Raw genomic sequence first — 12811 nt, 5'->3', positions numbered from 1 at the left:
CTGCCTTCAGTGTTTTTCTGCTCAAAACAATTTGAAACAATACCAGCAAGGAACAAGGTTATTAAGTTTACATGTAGTTTAATACATTTAGCTGAATGCACATACAGTTCTTCCAAGTGGGAAGGCACAAATTGTTAAACGTTTGTAAATTGTCTTAAACGTTTTTCAAAGTACAATGGCCAGAAGACAAATATCTGGTGGCTGTAGTGGGACATATCATAGCACAAAAGCACTGTGCCTAGTGGTAAATATGAGAGATTCAGGCCACAATCATCCCTGTCACTGTTAGGAACACCTTCTGGAAACTGTTAAGTGTGTGGCTGGATTTCTTCCTCTGAACATAAGGATGTTTGAGTCCCTGCTTTCTTCTGGTAATGGTTACAATGCTGTTGTCATGTAACATATAATACTAGAATATGACACCACTTTTCAATCAAGACTTTCTTTTAGTTTGCTATAAAACCCAGTCAGGCATACACCCCTTTATGGCTTGCCTAGTAAAGTTGTATTTGTTTTGTCTACTTGTAAATACCAAAGTTAGGGCTGAACCAGTTCAGCTAATAAAAAAACTAAGGCCGTAACTTTATATAAAAAAATTATCATGGAAAAAAAGATGGTTTTGGCTGAAAATTGCTTATTCAGGTCTTTTCTTGTTGCGATTGTCCTTCCAGATCCGATAATTGAGTGCAGAAGCCAAGCTTAGCCAGGCTAAATAAGGAATCATCAAATAAGCTGCTGCTTTGTTGATGTTGTACCAGGAAGCAGTGGTAGCTGTTGCTGTACCAGTTGTCAGCAGGAGAGTCACCAACCCCTGAAACACAGAAGGTGATTAGTGTTGTTTTACTTGTTGCATTTCCTGTGTGTCACTTTCCACCTAGCTCTGGCACCTATTCTATCCCTCTGTGTTTTAAATCCTTCTCAGAAAACCAGCCAGCAGAAAAAGATAGATTTCTGCTGAGTTACAAACCACTTTGAGTCATAAAACCATACAAGAAAGGGCATTACAGCTGGGAGCAGAGAGGAAGAATGAAGTTTCTTTCACCCATTCCCTCTTTAGTGGGCAGTGAGATACTTCCAAGAGTAAGTTGGAGCAAGCAAACCTGTCCAGTTTGTTCATGCCACCTGAAGAGATGAGGTGTGAACGAATCTGTGATGGATTGCAGTCTTTCCCTGTTACAGCATTACATGTACTGCTATTTTATTTTTTGCATTAGCAATTCTTATTTTTGAGAATTGAGCGGTTTCTCTTCAGAGAGCTGCAGAAAGTCTATTCTAAAAGGGGTGTTGATCACCTAAATAATGTTGTAATAAGCTGCTTATCACTGCTTGCCAGAGAAACCTAGGAATTGCAATAAGGTATAAATGTTTGTTTTGTAGTCACACAAAGCTTTTACCAAAGGCTGGCAGAATCTGTAAATTCTCTTAGGTGGGTGCTGGCATGCATTAAAGAGAATTTTAGAAAAGTTCTAAAAGCCATATTTTGCACTCAGGCCCATTTTCAGGAAGAAAAGATGATGACACAAACCTTTCATGCCAATACCTTAGTGTTCCACTTACCCATCCCATTTTGTGAGCTCCAAAAAATATTGGAGTCCATGCCCAGTTTAGTGCCAGGTTCCCTGCATACAGACCCAGAGGAACCACTGACTTTTCATTGAAGCCCCCCAGTTCCTTCCACACAAGGTAGGAGCCATATCTGCAGAAAGCAAAGGGGAAGTGTCATTCACTACACTGTTTAAAGCTAGCACACATTCTTGATCCATGAAATAAGTTCAGTGCCAGGGTCTAGATTAACTTGGAAGACTGAGAGGTCTAAGCCTTACTTGGCAAAGTAACTGACAGCACAGACTTGATCAGCTGCTCTGGATAACACGGAGAGAGAAAAATTCCAGTCATGCCAGAATTCTTACTTTTAAGTGTATAGAAGCAGATAACTTACTGCATTTGTCTTTAAAAAGAATACCATGTCGAAATGGAAACAAGTCTAAGATGCAAAAACTGAAGAAACTTTGTTTTGATATTGGGATGTGGTGCTTTTAAGATTTTTTAGAAATAAATCCAACCCCAGTTTTTAAGTAGATGAAATGAATGGCATTGAGTGGGATCCCAAAGCACAGTTCAGTATGGGGAGCAGGGGGAGAAGGAGAACCCTTTGGTCACTTTGATTACTTTCACATGGACTAAACAATGCAGCTTTGCTGCTCTGGCAGTTTGATTGCAGAGAATAATGAAAACAGAATAAAGTTGGGGCAGGGTAAGCATTAGAAACTTCATTTCCTAAGTGATTTCCAAAGCACAGTGTGGACTTCAACTTGTTCATACACCTGACTTCAACTTCAGACCAATACTGTATGTACAAATCTAAGAAGTGAAGTGTCAAGAAAGACAGGTAAGCTAATTAAATCTTGCTGCTAGTTATTTGTGGCTTTCCATATATTTAAGAGATTCTGGAGGAATGAAATGTCTTGGTCATTCAAGGAATGTGTGTGCATGATGGATTAAAGAAGGCTGGTAGTAAGTGTGATCTTTCCACTGGGCTGCATGTATAATACATGAGCAAGACCATCCACTGTAGGATAAAGTGATTCTCCTATTACCAAAATAAGTTATAAACTGTCACAATCTGGACTTGAAGGTATTTAACCTGCTACCCAGATTTGTGGTGAGGAATCCAGACACAGGGTTACAGATTGTGCAATCAGCTTGAAGGGAGTTGGGAAAGCCACCCAGCTCTTTTCTCCTTGATACAAGGCATGTTTTTATTCACAGGTCAGTAATGATCTCATTCAAATGTTAACTCTTCAAATACAGAAGTATTCCACTTAAATAAGTTAAAAAGTACAGTCTGTGAGGAAAAGGACAAGAGAGGTCTGGAGGGGAGGGACAGGACATGAGGCTATAAAAATTACAAAGCTTTTCTGGAAAGAAAATGAAACCAAAATTAGAGAACATGGGAGTGCCAGTCTAGCATTCAGTTTCATCCATTGCATTATTGAGCTCTGTTAGAACAGTTCTATCCTAATTTCCCCCACCCCTTTTTTTTTTATTTTCTTAAAACTACTGAAAGATATACTTAGAAGAAATCCCAGTGCTGCCTTGCTCTGCTGTTTCCAGCTTGGCATGTCTTCCCCTCAGAATGAATGAGGAAAACAAATTAATGGCAGCTTTTCAAGCTGCTGCTTTTGATGCGGGTACTTCTGCATACAAAATGTCCTATCAAACCCACACGTGACTCCCAAAACAAGTTTATACCTGTTAAAGAAGCAGGTTGACACAGTTCCTTACTAACATAAAGACACAGGAGTACAGTCATATCCTCTGGTCCAGCATTATACCAAATGCAACTTTGAGATCAGGCCAGTGCCTTAATACAATGTGAAAAACATACCCCATAGATGTATAGAGAGTTCCCCAAACAGGAGCAAACATCCAGTTAGGTGGACACCAGGATGGCTTCTGTAGAGTTTGATACCATGTTGGGATTTCCCTTTTGGTTATATTGCCTCCTAACAATCCTCCTGCATGTGGCAGGAGTGTGAAACCTACTGCTGGGGCCCAGGCTGGTACCACTTCCATTGAGACAGTGAACCTGAAAAAAAACCCAACACTGATTGGCAGAGAACTTGCAAAATGCAACTGCAAAAGTTTCCATTTCTAACAGATTTGAAAAACATGCATGTCAGATCTGATCCACAGCCCAGTGTTGTCACTGAGAGAGACTGCAGCTGAAATGAATGGATCTTGTACCATAATCTTACCTGTACCTGTAAAGGAATCTGTCCTTGGGGAGATGGGAGCCAGAGGGAAGTGGGCCTTTACTTCTCTCTCAGCTGAGTGCATGAAGATTTCTGAATTTTACCTACAGAAATATCCTCACTAATAAGTATGGCACAGGAATAAAGCAGTTTGAACATTATATGAACGGCACTTGGAAAATAAATAAATGCAGTAAGAAGTGTGTATCTCTGTATTCACCAAAAAGCCCATTCCCTCAATGAAGTGGCAGAGCCAAGAAAGAAAAGAGCATGTGCTTTCCTGTGCTCAAGCAAAATAATGTGAGGTGTTGTCTGCAGGATGCTCAGCGGGAGCCAGAGGGATGTGACAGTAGCAGCCACCTGAGAAGCTGCCTTGGAACACAAACACCAGGGAGGACAATGAGAAGGTAAGTACTTAACTGATGTTTTGCTAAACAAGGAAGGTGATCTGGATACATGGGGAGTACACCTTTGGCTCCTTCATGAAGCATTCAATCAGTTGCAGCAATTGTTGCTGCCAAGCCCATTCAATTTGCCTACAGAAGTAGGGCTAAGTAATGCTTTGCTCTGCTGGGCCGTGCTGCTTTAGTTAGGGTACAGGCAGCAGGAAAACCAGCAAGCAAGGAAGGAGGACAAAGTTTAATTGCAGATTTTCTGGCCAGAGGCCAAATGTTCCAGAAGAGCTGTGCTTAGTTTACTGAAATGTAAACATTAGAGCTACAATAAAAAAAGGGCAGAACTGAAAGATGTTTTTTCAAATATACAGTAGGCAAATACACCCAATTCCTGTTCATCTGTTATTCAGGAGAGAGATTATGAGATTGCAGCAGTGGGGAAAGAGCAACTGCAGAAGGCCCAGGAGAGAAAATAAAGTTTTGGGTCAATGAGCATTTCAGATGCTTGTCAGAGAAAAGTGCCATATTGATACTGTCTTGGCTGTTGTGTTTCCCTGGATTTCAAAGCTTCTATTGCTTTAGTCATGACTGCTGGGATGAGGAGGCAGGGAGTGGGGAAGAGGAAATCCTGCTTGTGACAGATGTGCTTAAACCAATAGGAAATGGCACAGATGAGGTTGCATTGTCACAGCTCTGACCTGGTGAATTTCTCTTCGGAGATCAGGGTAAGCTTGGGCAGCAAGAAAGTTGTTGCATTATGGTTTTTGTCCCTGCACTCAGGGCTCTGCCCACACAGATTTAATGTGAGATTTCAGTGGCTGGGATCACAATGCAGTTTACATGGGATCGAGAGAAATCCTGATGATAGAAGCAGAGCAGAGTTTTGAAAGCAAACTGAGCATGGAGGGACTGGTAAGGCACACAGGATGAGAAGGTTGAGAGGGGTAAACATGAAGGGGCAGGTAGGCCTGGGCTGTGGACTTGGGGGAAGTGGGCAATGAATAGAAATACAGACAAAAAGGCAGCAGATAAAGCCATCAGAGATACAAGTCATGGTCAAAAACCAAAAAAAGACTGAATGGGTGAAAAGAGCCAAGCTGGGAAGAATTCAGAACTGAGGCTGGGGAGAAGGAGGAAGAAGAGTGCAATGTGGTACTCTGCTGTGATAGGACCAATTAGGTCTTGGGTGGAGGATGGACAAGGGAGGGAGGAAAAATCTGCAGGGCTCACTGCTGCCATACTTCTGCCTAGTGGACTCCACTTAAGAGAAGCATCTTAAGAGGAGCAGAGGAGTTCTCCTGTTCTCTTGCACTAGATCTGTGCTGTTATTTCCCAAGGAAGCAGGCTGCCAGCTGCTGTGTGCACTACTTGTCATCCCCACTGACAGCATGAAAGGCTCAGCTTTTACTGGGATGTGAAGCAAGTGCCATGTGCAGGAGCGACAAGGTGTGATGGGAACAAGAGCTCTGAGCACAATGATTCTTCTTTGGCTGCCTTCAGATGAGTATTTCCCAAAGGTTAACTTAAAAATTGCAAGTTAATAAGATCTCACTAATTTTTAACCCTTTTGCTTTGCCTACAGGGAGCTCTCTACATATGCTGTGATATGTGCCACTCCAGAGTGGCTGGCAAATACTGTTTTTTCAAAAGTGATAAGCAATAACCCAAAGGGCTTTATGCTTTATTTGGATGTTAACAATATAAGGATGGTCTCATCACAGCAATCAGCAACAGATTTTGTCAAGGGTTCTGTCAACTTCCTCCCAGGGAACAAAGTCTGAAAGTGCTAAATACTATAAAATTGAAACAATACTGCTCTGTGGCAGTCATTAGTGAATAAATGATGTACCCATGCATGTTAGAGAAAGAACACTGAAATAATTCTTAAGAGAAAGAAAACTAGACAGGCAAATAGAAACAGGGAAGGTGCAAAGCAAAGAAAAGAGAGAAGTGAAGCCACTCATGCAGAGCAAAGGGGTGGAAATAGAAATTAAGAGATTGAACATACTGGCAGGAATTGAATTTTGGTGTCCCAGTCTTTTAATGACTATTGCTATTAATGAATTATGTGCTGTATTTTCCAGTTGTATCTCTCAGGATTTCCCAAGCATGGCAAAATACCCTATCTTGCAAGGAGAAGGAGGAATGAAAATATGCAGCAAGGTGTGCTGGCAGCACGACCACAGCTGTCCATCAGCAGTGGGAGTTCTTGTGTTTTCATTCCCAAGAAATTAAATACTGGTATCAACTTTCCATAAAAAAGCACAGGTAACTCAGAAAACAGCATGGGAAAAGTCACATCTGTCTGTGTCTGGTTACCTGATGTAGGTCTTTAGCAAGAGAATGAGTAAAAGGCAAGGTGCACTAGAGAGTCTGTACATTTTCTAAAAGTAATGTGAGCACAGAGGTTCATCAGCCCCGCCTTCCTTTCCGTGTACAGCTGATCTGAAATGAATTGGTGAGAACTTGAACACCACAGACTTGCTAACACAGCCCCACTGGCTGCAGTAGCATTACTCAACCTAGAAATAATAACTACTTTCCCAATTGTATTGCAGCTCCAGGGTGAGTTGCACAACGTTCGTGCACCCTCATCTTCATACTGAAGAATGCTGGATGTCTGTGAATGGTATCTGCAGTGTACCCAGCAGATATCTGCCTCTAAGAACCATCAAGGTTGGAAACATTTTCTTCTCACACACACTTAACTTGTTTACTTCTTTTCCACTTCTTATCTCTGCCCTGCAATATATTCTTCATCATGCTGCCCCTTTTCTGTTTAGCCCTAGTGTGACTTCAGGCAGCTCCAGCAGAGCAGTGAGGGCTACTTTGCTTTATATACATGTTAGAATAATTATTCTAAGTATTCAAAATATCTGACTTACCCAAAGTTAGTTCCAGCTACATAAAGTAAAAGGAGAAATAAAGGGGGGGAAACTGCAGTAGTTAAACTTGCTGCCTAATGGGCTTCTCTCTGCTGTTTCTCTGTGGTGGCATAACATGAAGAAAAAGCTACCAGAAGCTTTCTGTGTCTCTTTCTGGAAAAAACACTGTGCACCCAAAGAAAGGGATGGGCTGCTCTGTAGGTGGGATTAGATATATCATGACAGAACAGCTGAGTTGCTTCAGCCTGATGAAAAATGAACTGAAACACTTCTTTGCCTTGAGGAGGTCTCTGAAGGACAGGTGCCTTTCCCTCCTTGAGGCATTCTGTCAGCAGGAAGGAGAAGAAAGGTAGGAAAGGAGAACTGCTTTCATCCCATTTTCTTACACCCTTGTGCTGATAAAACTTCTGATTAGTTCCATCCATGTGCAGCTTGGGGCTGGCTATCCAATCACATGGGGCTTAAAATTGCATTAAAATCACAAACAAAAAACTCCCAGTAGAGCTAAATCACCCCAGCAGCCCTTGGGTTCCCAGTGCCCAGTGTTTGGAGATGGACTGACAAAGCTGGGACCATACCATGGAAGGGGGTCCCCAAGACACATACTCTCCCTTTCATCCTCTACCATACATTCTTTTTAAGGGCAAATACGGCTCTGCCCAGGTCTGAGAGGCAGATTTTCCCCAGGAAGAAGGCTTCTTCCCAAGATAGCTGTCTGAAAAATTAAAGACAACATACTTAATTTATACTGATAAACTATTTATGTGTGTTGTGGATTTAATTCCTGGGAAGCTGCAACACTAAAGTCAAATTTATATCTCAGCTTATGACAAAAAATACAGCCACCACAAAAAAAAAAAAAAAAAAAAAAAAAAGCTGGCTATCTAATCTCAAGTAATATAGACACTTCAAACAATAAATGTTATAGGATATAAACAGAATATAAATATCTAATAAGTGTATAATATGTGTTTATAATATGTATTTAGAATTTTTAAAAAGACGGTATTTATTGAAGACTACAATGTAAGGTATACAGATGGAGACAAAAAATCTCCCTCCCCACTGAGATTTCAACATGGCAGAGCACAAGTTGTGCAAATAAATCTCTGATTTATTCACATACAGGGAACTGAAATGCATCCTGGAGCAAGATTTTTGCTGGGAGAATTTGCCATTTACTCTCAATCTCTTCTCATTGATGCTTATGTTACAAGTAGAGGCAGCCACGGGCTGGGATATGGTCACATGTATGTCAGATATCTCCTCTGTACCTGCCAATACATTTCAGCTAACTTGAGCAGCCCACTTCCAGGTGTTTTACCTGGAGGCTGACACAAATGGAAGAAATACTCTTACAAAATAGCACAGAGAATACAAAAGTGAGGGAAAAAAAAAGTCAACATAACTCCCTGCTATGACACATTTTCCTTCTCCCAAGCCGTACTTACAGTCTGTTTTACTGAGCTGCTCTGACTCAATGCTTGATACTGTTTCACAACCTTACTTAATGCAAAGTCGTTACACAATTGCAACTCCAGCACGCCAACTTTCGCTTTTAAAAAAAATAATCTTAGCGTTGAACGCTCCAATAACATCACAGTGCTTTTTGGGCTTTGATTTATAAGTATCACCCAAAAATCTGGAATTGAAAACCAAAGCCCTTTCTTTCACCCTTAAAGAAAAGTTCCTCGGCGACACTGAAGGAAGATACCTTTAGTTAAACAGCGGCGTGAAAACTTCTCCCGAGTGCCGAGAGGTGCCGGCCCGGTGGGACCGGAGGAACGGGCTCTGCCCCTCTGCCAGCCGCTGAAAACCTCGTGTGCCGGATCGAAATTAAGAGCAAGCTTCACAGCTTGGTGGTTTGGTTTGTTTATTTTAAAGCATTTTCCACGCTAAACCCCGGCACGGAAAAGCCATGAGTGTTTGCCCACGTCCTGTCCGCCCGTGAGCGGGCCCGCCCCGCCCGTCTCCAGCCGGCACCGCAGGTCCCGTCCTGCCCGGGGGTCCCGGCTGGCCGGCACGGGGCTGTCGCCAGCAGCAGAGTGCGGGATCGCTCCCTCAACCCTCTCCGCCGACCCGCGGGGGAGCCGAGGGCCCCCGGGGTGCGGCGGGGTCCCGGCAGCAGCAGCGCTGCGGGAGCGCCGGGACCCGGGCGGGGCGGGGTCGGGCGGCCCCTCCGGCGAGCAGCCGGGCACCGCCGCGGGGCTGCGCCGCCCCTCGGACTCCCCGTCCCGTCCCACCCCGAGCCGTGCCGCGGGCAGCGCCGGTGTTACCTCCTCCCGTGCCGCGCTGCTGCTGCCGCCGGTCTCGCCTGCTCTGCCCGGGCAGCCAAGCGCCGCCCCCGGGGCCGGCCGGCGGGCTCCCCCGCCCCGGGGCGGGCTCTCGGCGCTGGGCGGGCGGAAGCGCCTGGCGCGGGCCGGGCCAGGGCGGCGCGCGGGGCTGAGGGCGGTGAGCGCCAGGGCGGTCCGACCGGTCTCCTTCGCTCCCTCCCTCCTTTCCTCCCTCCCTTCCCCCTCCCTTCCCCGTCCCCTTTGCCGGCGCCCGGCCCGGCAGCGGCTGCCGGCGGGGGCCGCCCCGTTCCCGTGGCAACGCCCGTTCCCGGGCGGCGGCCATGGGCAGCTGGGCCGCGGCGCCATGGCGGCTTGGTGGCTGCAGCGGGCGCGGCGGCCTCCGCGGCGCTGCGCGGCGGTGGGGCAGCTCCCGCCCCGGCGCTGGGGACCGGGCGGCGACCCTGAGCGACCTCCTGCAGAGCTCGGTGGAGGCCGAGGAACCGGGCGCGGCGGCGGCGAGGCAGGAGCGGCGGTGCCCCCGGGAGGGCACGGTGCTGCTCTTCCCGGGGCAGGGCAGCCAGTTCGTGGGCATGTGCCGCGGGCTGCAGCAGTACCCCGGCGTGCGGGACATGTACCGCCTGGCCGAGAAGGTGCTGGGCTACGACCTGCTCTCCCTCTGCCTGGAGGGGCCGCGGGACGCGCTGGACCGCACCCAGCACTGCCAGCCCGCCGTGTTCGTCGCCTCCCTGGCCGCCGTGGAGAAGCTCAACCACCTGCAGCCTGAAGTGAGGGAGCGCGGAGGGCGCGGGGGGTCGGGGCGGCGGCGCCTCGGGCCTGCCCGCGGTGCGGCTGAGGCGGCGCTCGGCTCTCTGTCCCCGCAGGTCGTGGAGCGCTGCGTGGCGGCCGCCGGCTACAGCGTGGGGGAGTTCGCGGCGCTGGTCTTCGCTGGAGCCCTGGACTTTGCCAAAGGTGCCCGGGGGACGTGCGGAACTCCCTGCTAGGATCTCCCAGCCCGGGCCCGTGCTGTTTCCAAAGCGTTGCCTGTTATCACTGTGTCCTTCTCGCTTATTTTTAATTAGAGGAGAAATTTTACTTCCTACTTCGACTGTTCGCTTTAACGCGTGTAACACGGCATTAAAAGCATTGACGTTTCACGACGAGTGAACAGCTGCCCTTTGTTGCGCGCAGGTGACCGCGCTCACATTTACGCCGCCTCTCTGTTTCTCTCCGTAGCGCTGTACGCGGTGAAGGTGCGCGCCGAAGCCATGCAAAGGGCGTCGGAAGCTGTCCCCAGTGGAATGCTCTCGGTTGTCGGCCGGCGAGAGGCAAATTACAAATTTGCCTGCCTGGAAGCCCGTAAACACTGTGAATCGCTGGGTATAGAGAACCCCGTGTGCACAGTTTCAAACTATTTGTTTCCAGACAGCAGAGTCATTGCAGGACACTTACAGGTATTGCTTCAGAGTAACTATTCCTTCCTTTGAACTGAGCATTTCGCTTTTTAAAAACTCTTACTTTGCGCTTCTGTGTGGGTGTTATGTATGGCCTTAGTTTGTCCAAACAAAAGTATTTGATCGTGGGGTGGTTTTTTTTCCAGCATGTGTTCAGTTGTTGGGTAGGGAAAGGAATTTCTTTATCACAGTAAGTCTGATGAGGTGATTCTTATGGGGTGACTGAGAAAACCTTTGCTGCGCAAGACTCACTTCTCTCTCTCTTTTATAGGCTTTGGAGTTTTTGCAGGAGAATGCCCGAAAATATTATTTTAAACGTACAAAAATGCTTCCAGTCAGTGGGGCTTTTCATACCAGACTTATGGAACCAGCAGTAGAGCCACTGGCTGAAGTTCTAAAATCGATTGAAATTCAGAAACCGCTGCTCTGTGTGTATTCCAATGTCGATGGCAAAAAGTACATGCACTCAAAGCACATTCAGAAGCTGTTAGTGAAGCAGGTGGTGTCACCTGTTCTGTGGGAGCAGACCATGCACTCAGTGTACGAAAGAAAGCAAGGAACAGAATTTCCTTACACGTATGAAGTGGGGCCTGGGAATCAACTGGGAGCCATTCTCAAACAATGTAATTTAAAGGCCTGGAAACAATATAAACATGTAGATGCTCTGCAAGATGAGGAAGCAGCGGAGACCTAAATAACCTTTTGAGAAAAATCCACACAACTCAGTTTTTTTCTCGTTTAAAACTTTGTGCTCCCAAAAGAGGAAGCCTTAGACATTCATGGCTTCTCATGATGTAAAGAGCACTCACTATGTGCATAATTGCAAGGAACATTTTCCTTTGAATTCCTCAGGTGTGGAAAGGGGAGAGCAAAGTTTGGCTCTTCCATCTGTGTTGGGACTGCAAAATTGTCAATGAACAGGCCAAGTAGCACAGTTTGGCCTCAATCCTGCAAGCAACTTTCCCTCTTGGGTGGTTTTGTTTTTTTTTTTTTTTGTTTTGTTTGGTTGTATTTTGGGGGCGTCTTTTGGGTGTGGATTCAGGTTCCAGTTGGTAGCCTTGGCTGTTGGTGCAGGGATCTGCAGGAATGCAGGGGTTGTTGGCTTCAGGTTGTGGAGGGCCCTGCTGTGGGCTGGAGGGTGCATTTAGAGGAGCCATTTGTTGGGAGGCTTTCAGTGTGCTGATGTTCCTGTTTTCTTACTCAGCTGGCTTGTGGGGTATTCATCTATGTAAAATTCTCTTACTTTGTGTCAACATTACCAGGTAGCAGCTGAGTGAGGCAGATGATGTTACTAGAAACATTATTTTCTTAAGGTTAAACTATAAATAAACTGAAGCTTTTCTTGCTATTTTTAATGCTTTGGGGTGCATCATTATTGGCTCTGTCCGCATGTGGATGGAAGTAACTTGCCCTCCAGTTGTCCAATGCCACACTGGTTGTGCTAAGTTACACAAGAAATGTTCACTAGGAAAAAAAGCTTTACAAAAATATTATGTACATTTCCTGGCAGCTGGAAATGATGAGCTGGAGATCAGCAGGTTGTCCCAAACCCTTCTGGAAAGAGCTTCCCATTACCCAGTTTGTATTTTTTATTTTGGTATTTTTATGCTGTATTTAACAGATATATAGAAAAAAATAGGATATATTACTTAAATCAAATGACTGACAGTATTTTCAATAATGTATTATGAAATGCTGGAGAACTTTCAATTACAGTACCAATCATTCTGTAACTTCACATTTATGACAGGGAGAGTGAATTAAAAACACTGGCCCTTATTATCATTGCTAAGAGGGCTGTATTATTAAACAGTTCTTTTGTGGCCTGCAGCTGGCAGCTGTGCCTGCCCTCACAGTACAAATTCCACTTTTAGCATGTGTAAACATTAACAATTAATAAAGTACTGCAGAGTTTTTCAGCTTCACCATTCAACTGCTAGAGGCTGAAGAATAAAGTTTGGAAAAACTGTAAAGAAAATTATTTCAGTGAAGGTTCCTGTGTTACAGGTAAGGTGTTAATTATTCAGAAAAGCATACCAAAATCTTCAGTTA

The 12811-nt window shown here is 45.6% G+C and overlaps 2 protein-coding genes across 3 annotated transcripts; one reads left to right on the top strand and one right to left on the bottom strand.

Moving 5' to 3' along the window:
• Nucleotides 1-58: 58 nt before the first annotated feature.
• On the bottom strand, nucleotides 59-9377 carry TSPO (translocator protein). 2 transcript variants are annotated; one of them, XM_063154259.1, is made up of 4 exons: nucleotides 9312-9377; nucleotides 3389-3589; nucleotides 1558-1696; nucleotides 59-811 (listed from the first exon to the last, which is right to left on the bottom strand). In XM_063154259.1, the coding sequence occupies exons 2-4, from the start codon at nucleotides 3574-3576 to the stop codon at nucleotides 635-637; spliced, it is 504 nt and encodes a 167-aa protein (XP_063010329.1). In that variant the 5' UTR covers nucleotides 3577-3589; nucleotides 9312-9377; the 3' UTR covers nucleotides 59-634. The 2 variants fall into 2 exon arrangements, with proteins under 2 accessions (XP_063010329.1, XP_063010328.1); XM_063154258.1 differs by lacking the exon at nucleotides 9312-9377 and adding an exon at nucleotides 8750-8862.
• A 272-nt stretch (nucleotides 9378-9649) lies between these two features.
• Nucleotides 9650-12107, top strand: MCAT (malonyl-CoA-acyl carrier protein transacylase). Its single transcript, XM_063154255.1, has 4 exons — nucleotides 9650-10093; nucleotides 10190-10277; nucleotides 10542-10759; nucleotides 11031-12107. The coding sequence occupies exons 1-4, from the start codon at nucleotides 9650-9652 to the stop codon at nucleotides 11451-11453; spliced, it is 1173 nt and encodes a 390-aa protein (XP_063010325.1). The 3' UTR covers nucleotides 11454-12107.
• Nucleotides 12108-12811: the final 704 nt, after the last annotated feature.

The sequence above is a fragment of the Melospiza melodia genome, chromosome 4, assembly GCF_035770615.1.
Source record: "Melospiza melodia melodia isolate bMelMel2 chromosome 4, bMelMel2.pri, whole genome shotgun sequence".
In the NCBI taxonomy this organism is placed as follows: domain Eukaryota; kingdom Metazoa; phylum Chordata; class Aves; order Passeriformes; family Passerellidae; genus Melospiza; species Melospiza melodia.
Note: the sequence above shows the minus strand (reverse complement) of the source record. Positions and strands in the feature narration are given on the sequence as shown.